Below are 19,055 nucleotides of genomic sequence, written 5' to 3'. Positions count from 1 at the left end.
GAATTTGGACAAGTCACTTCTCCAAGCCTCAGTGCCTTTCATCAGCCATTTAACAGAGTACCTGGCCCACAGCATGTGCTCAGCAATTTTTTATTGCTTTGTTAATACTTTCCTTTCCTGGTAGCAAAAGCTTTTCAGGTAAACTAAAATTCATTTACCTTCCCCTTCTTGCTGAATTACAAAATAAAAAGTTTTAACTTTAATGCTGGCTTGTATTTAAAGCAATATTGTTCTACAGACCATTTGTGGGGTCCTTAGCTCTAATGTTTTGCATCACAAATTCTGATTTTTTGCTATAAAAAGTTTAGGGTCCCAATCAGTAAACTATTTTGACTATGTAACAGTGACGCATATTTGTTTTGCAGACATGCTCTAAAAACTCCAAGGGCAAATATCCCTGACTGCCTTTTGCAGCTTGCATGACGACCCTCTTTTTGGTTCTCAGATAAGCACACTATTTGAATGGATGCATTTTAGAAGGTGAGGGAAAGGATGCCAAGCCCAGACACTGAGCTCTCAGCTTCGACATGCAAATCAGATTCAAACTGTGAGACAACAAACTGTGAGGACAGACTTTAAATGGCCTAACATTATAGCATCTAACCCCAAATCAAAAATCTATCCCATAGCTAGAAATAGAGAACACAGCAGGGGGATGAGGAAGGAAGGAGAAAAAAAAAAAACTTGTTTACACAACTTCATGTTTATTTAATTTTCTACTTTTTTTATTTTTATTTTTTTTGGTTTTTGGTTTTGGGGGGCTTTTTTGGCCTCGCTGCAAGGCTTGTGGGTTCTCAGTTCCCTGACCAGGGATTGAACCTGGGCCACAGCCGTGAAAGCGCCGAGCCCTAACCACTGACCACCAGGGAACTCCCTAATTTTCTACTTTTAAAGGCTTGTTTGATCTCCCTTTCCCTATAAGCCTTGTAAAGAAGAAAGGAACTTGTCTTTCCAGTGGTTTTAGTGACACAGAAATGAATCTTGTTCTCTCTACCTTAGTGGGATTGAGCTGTGATCTTCCTTCGGGGAGATGCCCTGCTGGACACTTTATCTACTTATACCCAAGAAGTAGCCTTTTCTCCTTATGAAGATGAACGTACAAATCAAGTTTAGCATTTTTAAGATACTTATTTTAAAAATCAGCAAATTATCTGTATTAAAGCACAACCATTAACCATTTTTCTCCTCTTCAATCCAGCCTGTGTTCGTTTTCTGTTGCTGCTGTAATGGCTCCTGAGGAACTGAGGCCCTCGGTCCAACAGCCCACAAGAAGCTACATGAGTGAGCTTGGTATCAAACACCCCAGTGGAGCCCCAAGATGCCTGCAGGTGTGCAAGACTAAGCAGAGGACCGGCTGAGCTGCACCCACATTTCTGACCTGCAGAGACTATGAGGTAACAAGTGTAGTCGTATTAAACTGCTACATTTGGGGGTAGTTTGTATGCAGTGATAGATAACTAATACATGTCACAGTGGGTTGATGGAATCCATTGGCTTTAAAGGAAGGCTCAGTGGTGCTGGTGTTCGCTCAGGGAGACACCTGCTGTATGTCAGTGCCCCCTTCTCTCGCCCCACAGTGTAACTGTATGTGCCGAATGTCTAGCTGGCTTGCTCATGAGGAGGGAGCTGAACAGGGCTACCTGGAGCCCCCCAGCACCTCACTGCCTGATTCCAATGCCCTCCCCTCAAGACCTGGAAGGTACAAACAACATCTCCACCCCTCTGAAAAAAAAACTGCACCAAAGGAATCTCTGTCCAACTAAACCTTAGTTGTTCCCTAAAAGACAGAACCTTTAGCCTTAAGAAGGAAAGAATGAAAGGATCTAGTCCTGTGGTCAGAGCAGGACTTTTAGAGAGCAGGGAGGCTTGAGCTTCCACTCACTGTCTAGAGCCGTGGTCTCCAAAACAAGCAGGAGAATCCACTGGAATGTGGGGAAAATACTATTTTTATCAAAAACAAGAAATTAAGCTTTACTGATATCCACTCTACAAGCTGACCCTGCGACCCTCTACATCCATGTGGGCCAGACACACGTCAGACCAGCTTTGAGACAATAGTCCGTAGATGAGCCCAGTGCAGAGGGCGGCAGTGGCCGCCACCCCTTCCTTCACTGCTGGAGTGTCACTGAGTGCTACCGTGGATTTCCAGTCCTGGTTAACAGGATGTACTTATTATATTATCTTTATATTAATATTAACTGAAATTAACCCTGGGCAAATGCACAAGGGCCTGAACGTTGCTCAGAAAAACCAGAATCTAAATGCTAATATGTGAGCGCAGGGGATCTTTAAGAAGAACGGCAGAGCTGATTCTGTTCCTATCTCTAGTATGTCACATTAACCATTAATCATTGTGGTTTTTTTCCTTTTACCTTATAATACAACTTAGCAAGAGGTTGGCAAAAAAATATTTTAAATTGTCCAGAGGATAATTTGAGATACAGTGAAACTTGCCCTAAGTGAAGGCTGTGCCTCCAGAGAATGGCTAGTGATGGTAGCACCTGTATAAAACTGATATATGTGCATGTATATATAAATATACGCAACTTTTTACCAACAGGGCACATAATCAAAACATTTGAAACAAAACAAACAAACAAAAAACACAAAATACTGTGGGGAATTCCCTGGTGGTCCAGTGGTTAGGACTGTGCTTTCACTGCCGAGGGCCCGGGTTCAGTCCCCGGTCGGGGAACTAAGATCCCGCAAGCAGTGCACCAAAAAAAACAAAAGACAAAAGACATTTGGAAGCCATGGGCCGACAGGAGTCTATGACATTTTCTAACCTAGATATCAGAGTCTGGAAACAACCAGCAGGACCCACCTGATCCGGGAGTACAGAGGGTTAAGATGAGAAGAGGGAAAAACCAGAAAACAAAATAAGTTTATTCGTCCTCCTTCAGAGAACATTTTCCCTGAAATAGAGTCTCCCTGACACCAGGCACAGCTTCCACGACTGAACCGAGAGGACCTTCTTTCCCTTTACTTCTCCAACTAACCCAAAGCTTTTAAGACAGATGCCTGAAACCAAATCGGAGTGAAAAGCAGTGGCAGGTCTTCCACAATCCCAATTTTAGAATGTTCAAGCTGCCACAGGAGAGGCTGTTGGGAGTGGCCTCCAGTTGAGATGAAGCACCCACTGCTGCAGTCAGCGGGAGGTCGCTAGTCCTGGCAGAAGGAAGGGCTTTGCTGCCTCCAGGATGTCCAGTTTAGGGTCCAGTGAGCGGCCAAGCCCCTCCAACACCATGATGGCAAACACAATTGAGGCAAAGTTGCTCTCAAGCTTTACCTGAAACAGAAAAACAGCTGTTCTTTCCGAAGCCCACTGATATACAGAGTGTCCTGGGTAACATGTCACCATCCACTCCCGGCCTCATCTACCTGCCCATGTGATTTTTATCATCTACCTAACATTCTTTTCCCTACCCAGTCATTTTTCCCACCATCTCATCTACTCACCCAACCCCCATCTACTAGAAATTAAGGAAAATATAGGGGATGCAGTGTGTACAGCTCTTCTCTAGGGGAAGTGTGTGTGTGAATGACTTAAAAATACTAAAGTGAATAGTTTACAGCTACACCGGGAACCAGAAATCTAAATAAGGGTCATTCTTCAAAATCCACAGTAGTCTTTTTGAGACCAAGCACAACTGGCTTTGCTCAAATACAGCAGAGTTTCTTCCCCTTTGGAGCCAGGTTAATAGTAATAACAATTTACGAGGATTACCCAATTAATTCTCAAAAGTACTCTCATTATCTCCGTTCAGTAGATAAGGAAGCTAAGGCTCAGGGTGGCTCAGGTGGTGACTTGCTCAAGGCCTCTGGGTGAGGAAGAGTAGAGCCAGCATTTAAACCTAGAACAAGAATCTCTTTTCAGGTGGACAGAAGGTCAGGCAATGGAAGGTTGACTCATGGGGAAATAATCTTTGTTAAAAGTAAAGGGGGGGGGGCTTCCCTGGTGGCACAGTGGTTGAGAGTCCGCCTGCCGATGCAGGGGACGCAGGTTTGTGCCCCGGTCTGGGAAGATCCCACATGCCGCGGAGTGGCTGGGCCCGTGGGCCATGGCCGCTGGGCCTGCGCGTCCGGAGCCTGTGCTCCGCAACGGGAGAGGCCACAGCGGTGAGAGGTCCACGTACCGCAAAAAAAAAACAAAAACAAAAACAAAAAAAACAAACAAAAAAAAAAGTAAAGGTGGGGCTTCCCTGGTGGTGCAGTGGTTGAGAGTCCGCCTGCCAATGCAGGGGACACGGGTTCATGCCCCGGTCCAGGAAGATTCCACATGCTGCGGAGTGGCTGGGCCCATGAGCCATGGCCGCTGAGCCTGCGCGTCCGGAGCCTGTGCTCCGCAATGGGAAAGGCCACAACAGTGAGAGGCCCACATACTGCAAAAAAAAAAAAAAAAAAAAAGTAAAGGGGACTGGGGACTTCCCTGGTGGTGCAGTGGTTAAGAATCTGCCTGCCAATGCAGGGGACACGGGTTTGAGCCCTGGTCTGGGAAGATCCCACATGGAGCAACTAAGCCCATGCATCACAACTACTGAGCCTGCGCTCTTAAGCCCACGAGCCAGCCACAACTACTGGAAGATCGTGTGCCAAGAGCCTGTGCTCCACAACAAGAGAAGCCACCGCAGCGCGAAGCCCATGCACCACAGCAAAGAGTAGCCCCTGCTTGCCGCAACTAAAAAGAAAGCCTGTGCACAGCAACGAAGACCCAATGCAGCCAAAAATAAATAAATAAATTTATTAAAAAAAAAAAAAAGTAAAGGGGACTTCCCTGGTGGCGCAGTAGTTAAGAATCTGCCTGCCAATGCAGGGGACACAGGTTCGAGCCCTGGTCCGGGAAGACCCCACATGCCACGGAGCAACTAAATCCGTGTGCCACAACTACTAAGCCTCCACTCTAAAGCCCGTGAGCCACAACTACTGAGCCCACGTAACACAACTACTGAAGCCCGAGCACTTAGAGCCCGTGCTCCGCAACAAGAGAAGCCCGTGCGCCACAATGAAGAGTAGCCCTCTCGCCACAAGTAGAGAAAGCCCACACCAGCAACAAAGACCCAATGCAGCCATATATAAATAAATATTTAAATATTTTAAAATAAATAAATAAATAAGGGGTATTTTTCCCAGCTAAGGCCCAAAAACTTGTCTGGGGAGTCATATGGCTGATCAGGAGAAAGCGGCATGTTACAAATGCACACTCATCGTGGGAATGTAAGATTGTGCAGGCTATGGAAGACAATATGGAGCTTCCCCAAAAACTAAAAGAAATACCATCTGTAAATCAACTGTACTTGAATTTAAAAGAAACTATGTGATCTAGCAATCCCACTTCTGCATAAATATCCAAAAAGAATTGAAAGCAGGATCTCAAAGAGACATTCGCACACCCGTGTTCATTGCAGCATTGTTCTTAGTAGCCAAGAGGTAGAAGTGGCCCAAATGTCCATCAAAGGATGCACGAATAAAGAAAATACAGTATATACATACAATGGAATATTATTTAGTCTTTAAAAAAAAGGCAATCCTATCACCTGCTACAAAGTACATGAACCTCAAGAACATTACATCAAGTGAAATAAGCTGGTCACAGAAGTACAAATATCTTATGATTCTACTATATGAGAAATCTAGAGTCATCCAAATCATGGACACAGAAAGTGGAACAGTGGTTGCCAGGGGCTGGCGGGGAGAGAGGCATGGGGAGTTTTTGTTCAGTAGATACAGAGTTTTAGTTTTGCAAGATGAGAAAATTCTAGAGCTCTAGAGATCTGTTACACAACTTTGTGAATGTGGTTGACACCGCTGAGATGTGCACTTGGAGATGGGTAAGGGTAAATTTTATATTATTTTTTTAACCGCAATTTAAAATGTTTTGAATTGTTTTAAATTAAGTGCCTGGTGAAGCACTTGAATAGAGTGGCTGTACTCGATTGGCCCTCTTTCTGCTGTCCTGTCCTGAGAATCACAATGACAACAGCAAACATCTAAAGCTCTGGTAACTGTTGTGTCCCACGCAGTGTATGAGGAAGGCTGTGTGCCAGCGGGAGCACCGGAGGCCAGAGAACAAAGCAGCTGGGAGTGGGGCTCCGCAGTCGGGCTGCGGGCACAGGGTCGGGCACTACCATGGGGGCCACCTGGCCGGGGGTGAGTTGCTCGGTGCCGGCCTCGAGGAATGTTGCGGGGATTAAATCAGATACTAATAAATGTTACACAGCTAAATTAGTTGCGTAGAGGGGAGTCACGGCACACTGCTACCGTTGTCAAGGCCTCATCCGGCCCTCCCAGCGGCCCCGGGGAGACTTGGAGAGACTTGAGCAGGTCAGAGCTGGTTGGTGCAGAGCTGGCTGTGAGCCTCACCCTCCGGCTCCCCGTCCCGTGCAACTGAACTCCCAGGAGTGTATGTTCATTCCAGGTTCTCTCCAAGCCAGCCCCCTAGCAATGATTAAAGCTTTCCCCAATCCTAAGGTGATATTTAAGTCATTTTTTTTTTCCTTTTTTTTTTTTTTTTTTTTTTTTTTTGCGGTACACGGGCCTCTCACTGTTGTGGCCTCTCCCACTGTGGAGCACAGGCTCCGGACCCGCAGGCTCAGCAGCCATGGCTCACGGGCCCAGCCGCTCCGCGGCATGTGGGATCCTCCCGGACCGGGGCATGAACCCATGTCCCCCGCATCGGCAGACGGACTCTCAACCACTGCGCCACCAGGGAAGCCCTAAGTCATTTTTAAAATGGAACCTGTCAAAAGTTTTGGAAAACAAGTTTTTCACCAAAAACCCCGCCAATGTGGGATCACAACGTGACCAAGGAAAGATCTTGCCAGACGTCAAGAAACAGAAACAGCACTCTTCACCACAGGGATCGGGGCATGCAACGTTTTCAAAAACAAGATCTCACATAAGAAAAGTACCTGTCACCACCCTGAGGCCACCCACCTTCCCCAGATCCCTCCCCTCCTGCCTGACCAGAGGGCGAGCTCTCCACCCAGACCTCACCTTGTGAGTCATCAGCAACTTAAAGACATTCGAGAGAAGGATGGAAACTTGAAGCTGGAAAACAGAATAAAGAGTCTGCAGAGGCTGCAGAGCCCCCGGGAACCCCTTCTCCCTTGCCCGTCCCACGGCCACACGCACGCACGCACACACACACAGCAGTGAGCAGAAACAGACTGCCTGACAAATCCCAGAAAGGACTGCATGCACACAAGCCCAACTTGCACCTCACAGCTGAGTTCAAAGACCCCTCGGAAGGACCAGCCTGGAGGCCTCTACCCCCACACTCCCGGCACACACAGACATCACTTCGGAATCAATAAGACAGGCAGCGCCGGGGAGCCCGCTGCCGCTCCCCACTGCCAGTGGGCCACCTCTTGTTCTGACTCGCTCCAGCTAGCGTGGACTTGGGAATGAACTTGGGAAGAAAACTCAGGTTTGTCAGAACTGTGTGCAGAATACCAAGTGGGCTCTGCTGCAGGTCTAAATAGAGGGCGTGAACATTCGGTATGTCCTCTGTCTGCTCAGGGGCCTCAGTCCTCCCTCGCCCCACCGCCATGCTCCGCTGAGCTCCACGGACATAAGGCAGCAGAACAGCTGACCCCCAGTCTGGGCAGGGCAGGTATGCAGCACTACATATGTCACCGTCCCAGCAGCCACCCAGGAGAGCCTGGTCAAGGAGCCGCTCTTGAAAGCCGGGATTCCAGAGGGCCTCCTCACACCTCAAAGATGTGGGCAGAGGAAAAGCTTTGTTCTTTATCTGCCTGAAAACCCAAGCCCCTCGAGACTTCCCCCCATGAAGAGGCCTCCCTTAGACCTGTGGTTTGCTGTGTCCAAGGGCAAGATCAGTAAACACCCCGAGGCCCCTGCGCCTGGAGTGGCCTGCTCACCTTTTCCAGCGTGATGGTGTTCTTCCTGGCCTGGGTCACCAGCCTGGCCATCTCAGCCTTAAATCCCTCCACATCCTTGCACTCACTGGCCCGGGCATGATGCAGGATGAGCTCAGCCACTCTTTGGCCCTGGAAGACGCAAAAGAAAAAACTTGGTAGAGTCAAGAGGGCATAAAACTAGATGCTCTGCCCAAACTTCTTCATATCCTAGTTGTTTCCGCCCCAAATTTTCTACCACCCTGCTTTTGGCCACCCATCCTTTTTTAGCTTTACTTCCCCGCCCCGCCATACCTGGTAAATAGTCAAGGTCTTTTGCAGCTTGTCTTGGGCAGTGGGGCCCCACCTATACTCAGCATAGTCAAGGAAAGGAGCTGCACTGTCTCCTTTGCCTCCAAGGCCACCCAGGCCCAGCAGCAAAGCCAGTGCCTGCTACGCGGCACTGCCGACCAACCCACCTGGCCCAGAGCCACCAGGACCTGCCGCCAGCCTGGACCAGCCACACCATCCTTGAGGGCGGTCTTCCCGCCCGAACAGAATTCCCTGCTCACGGCTGACCCAGCCTCTGTGCTCCAGCCGTCTCACCCCTCCTCCACCCAGGAAGCCCCTGATCAAAGCCTCCATGGTCTCCCCAGCACCCACGCAGCCCCGGCGGTCACAGCCCAGGAGCCAGGCTCCTCCTCCTCGGCTGTGACCTTCTTCTTTTGCCCAAACCTGTGCAGAGGAGCACCTCCCACCCCCTCACCAGCCACTGCACCTCAGTGTTGAACCTCGGCCCAGGAGGTCCTTTCTACCTGGCTCAGGCTCACGCCTCTGGTCTGCCCCCTCAGAAGCCTCCTAAGCAGGGGTTCCTCTGAATTTCGCCTTTTCTTCCAGCTTTCTCTTTCCCAGGGTCTTTCTTGCTGGAGAATTCACTGTCCCCCTTGATGTGGCACTTTAGGTTGACTCAGTAGAGGCTTCGCTGAGTCCTTTTTGCTAAATAATAATTCTCAACCACTGGAGCCCCTCAGAGGCACGGGGTGAGGGGTTAAAACCACTTATGTCCCCCCACACCCGCCCCAATCATGTGTTTTCCCACACCTGGAGAATAAGTTCCCTGAGCTGCTGCTTCTCACCAGCCCCACCTTCTCGCAGCAAATGGCACAGACCAGGGCGGCTGTTATTCAGTCAAGAAGCTAGCGTTCCCAGGGCCCAGCTGTACACTTACTGAGGAAGGAAGAGAGACCACCAGAACAACAGCATTTGGGAAGGAGGCATGTCTTCCCATCATTCCAAACCATGAGCCGCTCGAGCAGGCCCGTTCTGACTACAGAGCCTTCGGCAGCTTCATTGTCCTGCTCCCCTTCCTTCTCCCCGCTTCCTCTCTCTGCTCCACCCATTTCCATCAGGAGCGCCCTTGGCAAACACAGGCATTTACAAGAATGACAAACGCTGAGGAGCCCCAAGGTTCCCAAGGGCCTAAAAAATTCACCCCCAAATCCCGAGAGCCCAGTGGGTCTCACCTGCCCCATCACCACGGCCATGAAGACTTCCCGGAAGTTCCTCAGGTCGGCAGCCTGCAGCTCGGCCACAATGCCGGCGTCCAGAAGCACCAGGCACAGCGGGCACCGGGCAGGCGTCACAGCCACTGCCAGCGCGTCACAGACATCTACCTGCTGAGGCTGCGCCTCTTGGCTCTTGGGAAGACCGTCGGCGCCCTGAACCAGGATGTTCCCAGGGTGAAGGTCCGCATGGACAAAGTTGTCCACAAATATCTGGGAAGAGATCAGAGCTACTCTAGGCTAAGTCAACCTCACCATCCCATCACCACGAGGCCACGTGTGGAAAAGCTTCCAGGGTGACGCGAGTTCTCGATGATGAATTACAAGGCAGAGAGGTGTGCGTTTTATAAAGCCTCAGAGCTTGATATCATTGATTGAAAATTTGTACAGGGACAAGCCAGGTTGATGTTTTCAGGAGAAAATTTATTTTCAAAGTAAAGAGCATTAAAAATGATCATAGGGGAACATGATCAAAGACCAAACCGCATTTCAAGAGACTTATTTTTACTCTATGAGTTGAGCAATTAATATTCAAATTAAAAATTATCTAGTCATTGTTGACAGATTTTCCCCAAACCTCTCAGTTCTTACAATTCATGTAACTTCCTTCCTTCAAAAATATTTCATAAATCAGACTTTGCCTCCATTACCTCCATCCATCCACATGAGGAAGGCTAGCAGTGATCCTGACAGCTGTACTGGCACATGGAATCGGGGAGGCTGGGAGAAATGGCTTTGAACCTGCTAAGCAGGAAAGAAAGCCCCAGGCACTGTGATGGAGGGAAAGTCAGGCATGACTTTGTGGAACAGGAATCTGCCTGCTGTGAAAGAGCATAGAAACCACCAGCAATCCTTCTATGAGGGGAAGGAGAGACCCGGGGCAGAGGTACAGAACAGCTGCTGCTGGAGGGGCTCCTGGGGGCCTCCTTCCAGCCAACACAGAGCCCTTCCTCTACTGGATTCAGGCCAAAGACCCCATCCCTCATGGTGGTCATGGCAGCAGGTCACCGAGGGACCCTTCTAGTCCAGATCCTGGCTCTGCTGGAGGTAAGGGAGGCTGCTATCCTGGTGGAAATCCCAGGAACTGAGGAAGCCGGGGCCTGCACACCTGTAGGATACGGTCACCAAAGGCTAGCTGACCCCCGACCCTGGGACAGAACCTCCTGGCACCTTGCTGTTAGCTGAGCCCCAGGGTCCTTGATCCCACAAGCTGGAAGCCCCCTGTGATCTCCCGACTCCTGAGCGCTGCTTAGCACTGCTTCTCCCCTAGCTACTCCCCCCTGCACCCTCCCCTCTGGCCCACGGTGCGCCTCGGAGCCCTGTTACTGGGGACAAAGTCCTCTCCCCACTGAGCTTCCACTGTGCTGACAGTGGAAACCCAGCTCTCCAGCGACAACCCCACTTCTCCAGGAGCCCCTTGGGTGAGGGCTACCTATTCTCGATACCCATGCACCCCAGGGCTGGAGGTGAAGTCAGAGCCACTCAACCACCAGCCCCTGTCACCCTGAGCCCTCTCCAGGTGTCTGGCTTACAGCCTCCTGTGCTGTCTGCCTGCACCACACCACCGTCCCGCTCGGCGCACCCATTCCCACCTCCGCCCCACTTCTGCCACCTGCCTGGCCCTCACGGCTCCACCTTGGTTACCTGGTTTCTCTCCTCCTACTCTCTGACCACACGCCTGGTTCCTTCCTACCCCGATTCTGTACCCCCAGACCTGGGCACTCGTCCTCACTATGCATCCTAGACCAGCTGTCTGTGCCTCGACCACTCTCTTCTGTGCCAACCACCAGGAAGAGTTCAGACCCTCGACAATCTCAGTATCTTTTTTTTTTTAATTTATTTATTTTTACTTATTATTTTTGGCTGTGTTCGGTCTTTGTTGCTGTGCGTGGGCTTTCTCTAGTTACAGTGAGCGGGGGCTACTCTTCGTTGTGGTGCGCAGGCTTCTCATTGCGGTGGCTTCTCTTGTTGCAGAGCACAGGCTCTAGAGCACGCGGGCTTAGTAGATGTGGCACGTGGGCTCAGTAGTTGTGGCTCGTGGGCTCTAGAGCACAGGCTCAGTAGTTGTGGCTCACGGGCTTAGTTGCCCCGCAGCATGTGGGATCTTCCCGGACCAGGGCTTGAACCCGTGTCCCCTGCATTGGCAGGCGGATTCTTAACCACTGTGCCACCAGGGAAGCCCGTGTATCTTCTTTCCTTGCTCCTACACATGAGCTGCTAACAATGCTGGGTTCCTGCTGTTACTACTAGTGATGAAATAACTGATATTGCTTTGGGCTCACTATAGCCTTTTTTGAGTGTCAACTCATTAGTAATTATTGTCAGGCCATCCTCTCCAAGGAGACAGCTAGACTTCCTTCACATCCCGGAGGAGATGGTGCCACTTCCTGAACAAATCCTGGGGCTGGGACGGCCCATCCTAAATGACCCTCGGGTACCCGTACTTCACCCACTTCGCATCGCCTGTCTTCCCACTAAACGGGGATGTTCCCTGAACATTGTTGTCATGTCTCTTTTGCTCACAACTGTAAATCCAGCACTTAATTCAGTGCCTGGCACGTAGCAGGTGCTCAACAAATACTTGCTGAATGAATGAATGAAATAGCATGTAACACCCGAGGTGGTCTTTGGCTGTTTGTCTAAACTGTAGGCAAGTCGGGTGGGGCCTGGGTCTCCCTCCCCACTCTTGCACAGAGACACAGCGCATAACACGGAGAAAGTGCTCAACAGAAAGCTGTAGAAGAAGGCGCGTTTGGGTCAGCTGGGCTATCTCTAGAGCTGACCCTCTCCAGCCAGCAGCCGTTTGCTCGGCCGAACAGGGTCCCCCACCTCCCGCCTCCCACACACAATTCCACCGCGTGCCAGCTGAGCGGCCGCCCTGCCGTGAACTCACCATCTTCAGGAGCATGTTGATCCCCAGCCGCGCAATCTTCCTCTTCACGTCCCCGGGAATCCCTGCTTGCTGGTAACTAGACACAGGCACACTCTCCTGGGGGAAGGGGGAGAGAACAGCTTCAGCCTGCACAGCCCACGACTGCCCCGCTCCTCGTCTCCACGGGGACACACCCGCACGGCCTTCCCACTGATGGGGAAGTGACCCGGAGAGGTTTTCCTTTCTTAGAGCCCCTATGAATCTGTCACCCACAAGATAATTTTAACCTTCCCTTCTACAACACGTATCAACAAGTCCCATAGGTTTACTAGGGAGGAAATCCAGCGACTGCCACCCACAGGTAAGAGAGGCTTTGCTGTCAGGGTGAGCTTGTTTCTGGTCAAGAATCAGCCAATGGGGACAAGAATGAGCTCTGTGACCTCACAGGAGGGAAAAGAAAAGGAAGAGAGAAGAAAGGGGAGCCAGTCAGTACGTGTTTCGTGTTTCGTATAGGTTAGTTATTTAATTGTCAAAGCAGCCTATTGAGATAGATCTTGTTATCCCTAATTAACAAATAAAAGAACTAAAGCCCAGAGAGTTTAAGTAACTTGCTCAAAGTCACACAGCTAGTAACAGTGGGTCATTCAGGTCACTCCTCTGGATCTCATTACCATCTTTACAAAGGAGACTGAACCAGGAGACAGCTAAGGCCATGACAGGAATACTTGTTGAGCACTTTCTCTGTGTCGAGCACTTTTGCCGTGCAGTCTCTGTGCAGAGGGCATTTTGCATTCAATGTTTCATTGACTCTTGGGACAACCCTACGAGGCAGGAAGGGTTGCCTGCTGTTGTACAGGAGGGAACTGAAGCCAGCCAGCGAATACAGTGGCAGAGCAGACTTCCAAATCCAGAAAGTCTTAGGTCAGGGCCAGGCTCTCAGCCACCTTGCTACGCTGCCTTCCACCCTCAGGCGTATCCAAACCCCTCTCAGTTTCACAGGCAGTAATCACATGCTCTCTTGGCTTTTGTCTTTTCCAACTCAGGCCTTCCTGTGAAGGGGAGACAACCTGACTATGAGTAAAAGGCGCGGCCAGGGGAAGCTCTCAGTCTTACTTCATACGTTTCCACCAAGACATCCCTGGTGACAAAGGGACGCAGAGGGGTGGGGAATTTGACAGAGTTCACATTCAGGAAGTTGCATTGGAAGTGTTCTAGATTCCGAGCTTCATAACGCAGGTCAATCTACAGGGAAATGGAGAGAAGAGGTGAGGGAAGGGGTAGCCTGGGCCCAGAGACAGCAAAATCTGAACCCCCCAAGAGCTAGCAAGTCCCGAGATTCACCTGCCTTCCCCACCTGCTCTCTTGCAGAACTCCCAAGAAACTCGGGCTGCCCCAGAAGTCTCAAGCCCCATCCCTACCCCACGACGTGAGCTCCAAGCTGCAGACAGCAGACACGCTGGAGAACTTGTCTAAACTGAATTTACGTTCACCCTGCCCCCAGTCACCTGCGAGTCACTGCAGATTACACCTTCTCTCTTACCCTCCATACCCATGGGAGACTCAGTGCCATCAACTCTGCAGCCCTCACCACTCTCAGATCTGTTCCCCTTTTCCATCCCACTGTTCCTCCCACGGTGACTCAAAACCAGTCACCTGAACCCTAACAGAGGTGTCCTAGTTGGGCTCCCTGTCCCCCATCTTCCCTCTCTCCAATCCATGTTCTGGTGTCCCCCCCACCCCACCTGCAGGACGGAGTCTGCATTCAGTAGGATGATGTCCAAGGTGGGCCATGGTTTGGCCCCTGCGTCTCTCTCCAGGTCCATCTCTTGGGGCGCCTCCTCCTTCCTCTACTTCCCCAAACTCCAGCTGCACCCAATCTGCAGAGTGCTGAACATCTCAGCCTGCCAGATGCCTCCCGTGTCAGTGCCTTGTTTACTCCCCCTGACTGCAATGTTCTTCCCCCATTTGGGCCAACTGCAAACACTGCCCTTTCGCGAGTCAGCGCAAGCCTAGGGAGCCTGGACCCTCAGGGTGGAATGACCACTTCCCCTCTTGAGCCTCAGCTGAACCCGACCGAATCTGTAGAGACTCCTATTGTAACTCATGCTTTTTCTCCAAATATTTCACATCAGCCCTCCTCCTACTACTATATATTCCTTGAGGACAGGAAAACCTCACTTGTTTTCTTAGTTCACCAGCTTCTAACACAGTTCTTAATACATGTTACATGAATTTATAAATGAACATACACCCCCTACATACACCCAGACTCTAAGATTTCAAGGCTGGGAACGTGATTGGACCACTCAGAGCTACAGCTGGTAGGAAGAGTTGATTTTTGAGATAAATGGGGTGCGCTATAGAGGTCTAAGCTTCAAGTGATGGGATCCCATGATGCCTATCAGACTTCTCAAAGGGGAACTGAAGCTCAGATGGTAGAACTGAGAGTGATTAATGCCAAGATGGGTGTCAGAAAAGAAGTTATTTTTCTCTGTTTTAATTTTCTTTTATTATCAAACCTACACAACTCCATAGCATAGAGCAAAGCTTTCTAAACGTTAAAATGCATCCCTGGGGCTTAAAACCCTAAATCAGAGGACATAAGTGAAGACTTGGTACACTGCTTCTGAAAGCCTGCCAATTTCTGTGCCAACCGCCAGGAAGCCAGCACAGATGCCTCCTTGGAGCCCTGAGAGCCTCCAGCATGTTTACCAAGTCTGGCTACTTAAACAGGTGTCCCAAGGGCCCTGGACAAGGAGGAGGTCCTTGTCTACTCATTAACCCCGGAAACAAAGCAAACCAAAGGCACCGTGTGTGACTTCGCTAATTCTTCTTCTGCTTCTGGAGTTCGGCCATTGATTGTGGCACAGATAATGCTATATGTTCCACCAGAATCATTTCATTTTCATCCCAGACACTAAGGAAGACTGCCTTCCCCAAGCTCCCTTGTAGTTACACTGGGCCCGTGTGATTAAAGCTCTGACCTGTAGACTGGGAAGAAGTGATATATATCACTTCCAGACCTGGCCACAGAATCCTTTACATGACCCTCCGTGGTCTCTCTCCCCATTCCACACTGACCCCAGATGACAAATTTGGGAGGAAACTGGGTCCCTGAATAACTATGGAGTAGAGCTGCCACTCACTCCCTCAGTTCACCTGCATGGAGCTTTCATATAAGCAAAAAATAACATTGTTGCATTAAGTCACTGAGATTTGGATATTCTTTGTTATATCAGCTAGCATCACCTATCCTGACTAATATACTACATTAGCCACAACGCACTGGGAAAATACTCATCCATTCAGCATTTACTAAGCAGCTGCTAATGGCAAAAACTGTTGTGTGCTATTTACAACTGAGGGAAAGAGAATTCACCTGTTGCACCATGAGCTTCTCAAATTCCTCCACAATCTCAGGCAAGCTGAGCCACTTGATTCCTGGCAAAAGTGCAAGGACTCGGCTGCCCATCTTCATCAGCAGCAGGTCCATCTGCACCTGAGCAAGCAGGCCAGGGTGCAACACCTGCCAAAAGGAGGCACAGTGAGATAGGAGGGATCAATCAACCCAGCCACGGCTGGGTCCTACTGTCAAAGGAGAGTCAGCAGGCTTCTCATCAGAGCAAAGGAGAAGCAGTCCCAACGCCCAGGATGCTCCTGCATTCCTCCCTTTGCATCTTCCTGAGGAGACTCAGAGGGCAGCTCCCCTGCATGGCACTCAGCTTTGCTGGGAAGAATAGGGGGGCTTCTCCTTCCAAATACATTAAGTTTAGATCAGTGATTCCTAAACATAGTGAGCATAAAAGTCACCGTGGGTTGCTTGGTGAAAATGTGGACTCCCAGATCTCCTCCAAGACCTACTGAGTCAGGGACTTCCCTGGTGGTCTAGTGGTTAAGACTCCACGCTCCCAAGGCAGGGGGCCCGGGTTCGATCCTGATCAGGGAACTAGATCCCACATGCATGCTGCAACTAAGACCCAGCACAGCCAAATAAATAAATAAATAAATATTTTAAGAAAAGACGTACTGAATCAGACTGGCTGGAAGGGGAGCTGGGAATCTGCATTTTACTGAGTGTACAGGTAGCTGAGTCAGGTGGTCCAAAGCCTGCAAAATACTGCTCTAGAGTCACAGAACTCCAGAGGTGGAATGGAAAGAGTTCAAACTCCAGTTCTGCAACCCATTTCCTGTATGAAACTGGACAAGCTGTGCAACTTCTCTCAGCCTCCTGTTCTATCATTTAAAACATGCATATAGGGGACTTCCCTGGTGGTTCAGTGGTTAAGACTATATGCTTCCAATGCAGGGGGGCGCCGGTTCGATCCCTGGTTAGGGAACCAAGATCCCACACGCTGCGTGGAATGGCCAAAACAACAAACAAAAAAACCCCATGCGGACAATAACCCCTACCTCCACCTCAAATCCTTTTAGGAATAAAGTGGAGTATAAATAAAGATATAAGAAAAAAAATGCCTATCTCGGGCATCTAATAAAGATTAAACAATGCATCTGACGTGACGGGCATGTTTCCTGGTATACAGCAGGCATCCACTCCTTTTGTATCCCACAGAGCAGAGGGAACCTTCGAGATATTTTGGACCAGTGTTTCCTAAATGTGCCTAATGATGAGAATCATTTGCAGCATTTATAAAAAGCCAGGCCCAGGCTCTTCCCTTGGAAAGTATAACTCAGTAGGTCTGAGTGAGGCACCCTTGGGAGGGTTTTATCTGAGGAGGTAAAAGAGAGCACCAAGGTATTTGCTACTAGCATCTGCCAGTTCTCCTGGGGACGTGCTGAACAGGGGTGGAAAGGTGTGGAGAGAAGAGTTGATGGAGCCCAGGAAGGGGTGATTGCAAATAAAGAGAGAAGGAAACCACTTCTGTAAAATGAACGCCACCCTCTTGGGCTCACCACAGCACACCTAACACAGTCTGTCTCCGATCTATCCTGACCCCAGAGCAGGAGGTCAGCTGAATGGTGGGTCCTCCACCCACAGCGACAGCCAACTCCAAACCCTCTTCATTTTCCTCTTTCAGACCATTCGCATCACCACTCCTTCAAGCCAAGAAATCAAACAGCTTGCACATCACAGGCACTCAGATAACGGTCAAGCTAAAAGAAATCAATGGAAGGCAATGTGGGGTGACTTGCAAAGGGGGACTTCCTGATCTGGGCAGCTCCGTGGAGTCGGTGAGATTTTAGAAATGGGAAGGGTCTGGCTGCAAACATCAGAACACTTACTTTCACGGCCACGGGGATGAGGTGATCTGGCTGTGGTCCATGGGCGAGTCCCGAAGCCTGAGACAAGGCTGCATTCGATCCAACCAGGTCAGCTTTAGGGAAGAGCAGCCCTTCTAGAAATGACTGGTCGGCAAGACTTCCTTGAGGCCTCCACGCCTTCCCCAAGTGTCCAAGGAGCTCTCCCAGCCCCCGGACTTTCCCGGCTTCCGAAGAAATCTGCAGTCTGGAGGCTGTGGCCAGTCTCCGGATGCTGTCATTCTCCAGGAAGGCAGGATTGGCACGTGCTTTGTACACTTGGGCCACGCAGCCGGAACCCACAGGCTCCTGCTTCTCAAAGCAAAGGACCCTTCCCCAGTCCTCTCCGAAGGCCTGCCGTAGGAAGTGTTCAGTGTGGGTCCAAGGATGGGGCGTCACCTGGACGTGCAGCTTGGAGAACTGCGCACAGAAAGCCTCTGAGAAGAGATCACGCCGGGTGCTGGCCCACTGGCCGAGTTTGATGTACGTTGGACCGGAGGTCTCGGTGGCTTTCAGAAGCAGGTGGAGCCAGAGCCTGGAGACGCTGGGAGCCAGGTAGGTGAGGGGATAGAGTAAAAGGAGGGGGAAGAATTTCACCAAGAGCGCCCCCGCGCGGAGCCAGATCCGCAAGTGCAGAAGGAGGCAGCCTAGCCGCTGCTCCGGGGGGACTCTCTCCAGTGGCCCGTTTTCAGCCAGGTCACTCCAACTGGTCCTTTGCCGACACAAGCTCTCAGGGACCCCCTTGCCAATGTCCTCAGAGGCTGAGATGAGTTTGGGCAAAGTGCCAAGCAGAAGCCAACAGAGTCTAGCCTTGCGACAGCACCCAGAGGGTCTCAAAAGGCCGAGGTCCTTTCTGAGCTCCAAGCCCCTTAGGTGCGACAAGCAGACCCTGACAGAGAAGCGCCAGGGGGTCACCATGCTCTCCCAGAGGTCGCGGTCCAGGCTGCCTGCCTCCACTTAAGGAGCACCCATCTTCGTTCCTTCTTTCCGCAAGGCTGGCCTGAGTCTGGGCCCCAGCTGAGTATTCCACTTGAAAGCGAGGCAGCTGTGAGACTCGGGGAGCTCAGACCTCGCCTCGCGTGTGCAGCCTCTGCCGGGTCCTGCTGCGAGTCCTGCCTCCTCAGGGCCGCCCCGCCCCGCGGGCCCGCAACCCTGCCCCGCCTCCGCCGCAGGAGGGCTGGCCCATCAGTCCCCGCTCCCTGCCGGATACCTCGCCTGGGTCTGAGGCCCGAGGGTTTTCGGAACTGAGAGCCGGAGGAGCCAAGCCAGGCCCAGGTCGGGGACGTGGCCCGCGCGAGGTGGCCGCGCGGGTGGAGACAGAGCCGGGCCGCAGCAGGGTCACCGCGCACGCCGGCCGGCGCGCTGAGGGCCTGCGCGGGGTGGGGCTGGGGGGACCGTGCGGAGGGCCGCGGCGCCAAGAGCCCGGGTCGGGGTGAGGAACGGCCAGGCGGGGCGAGGCGTGGAGAGCTGGGGCGGGGGGCGGGGGCAGTGCGGGCGGCCGAGGACCCG

The 19,055-nt window shown here is 51.1% G+C and overlaps 1 protein-coding gene across 2 annotated transcripts; it reads right to left on the bottom strand.

Moving 5' to 3' along the window:
* Nucleotides 1–684: 684 nt before the first annotated feature.
* ADCK2 (aarF domain containing kinase 2) lies at nt 685–18,694 on the bottom strand. 2 transcript variants are annotated; one of them, XR_009520692.1, is made up of 9 exons: nt 17,532–18,694; nt 15,670–15,816; nt 13,404–13,532; nt 12,312–12,407; nt 9,380–9,631; nt 7,881–8,009; nt 6,994–7,047; nt 3,728–3,854; nt 3,155–3,289 (listed from the first exon to the last, which is right to left on the bottom strand). XR_009520692.1 is itself a non-coding variant. In XM_060021002.1 (8 exons), the coding sequence occupies exons 1-8, from the start codon at nt 18,462–18,464 to the stop codon at nt 3,149–3,151; spliced, it is 1,881 nt and encodes a 626-aa protein (XP_059876985.1). In that variant the 5' UTR covers nt 18,465–18,662; the 3' UTR covers nt 685–3,148. The 2 variants fall into 2 exon arrangements, 1 of the variants encoding a protein (XP_059876985.1); XM_060021002.1 differs by lacking the exon at nt 3,728–3,854 and having other exon boundaries at nt 685–3,289; nt 17,532–18,662.
* Between the last annotated feature and the right edge of the window lie 361 nt (nt 18,695–19,055).

The sequence above is a fragment of the Delphinus delphis genome, chromosome 9 (genome assembly GCF_949987515.2).
Source record: "Delphinus delphis chromosome 9, mDelDel1.2, whole genome shotgun sequence".
Taxonomy (NCBI): domain Eukaryota; kingdom Metazoa; phylum Chordata; class Mammalia; order Artiodactyla; family Delphinidae; genus Delphinus; species Delphinus delphis.
Note: the sequence above shows the minus strand (reverse complement) of the source record. Positions and strands in the feature narration are given on the sequence as shown.

What these genes read in the sequence shown, in the direction of transcription:
- ADCK2 (XM_060021002.1), bottom strand. Translation starts at nt 18,464, where the DNA reads ATGGTGACCCCCTGGCGCTTCTCTGTCAGGGTCTGCTTGTCGCACCTA. An exon ending in AGAAGCTCATGGTGCAACAG is followed by an intron (nt 13,533 to 15,669) that starts GTGAATTCTCTT and finishes ATTTCCCTGTAG; the next exon opens with ATTGACCTGCGTTATGAAGC. An exon ending in AGTTGCTGATGACTCACAAG is followed by an intron (nt 3,290 to 6,993) that starts GTGAGGTCTGGG and finishes TTTCTGTTTCAG; the next exon opens with GTAAAGCTTGAGAGCAACTT.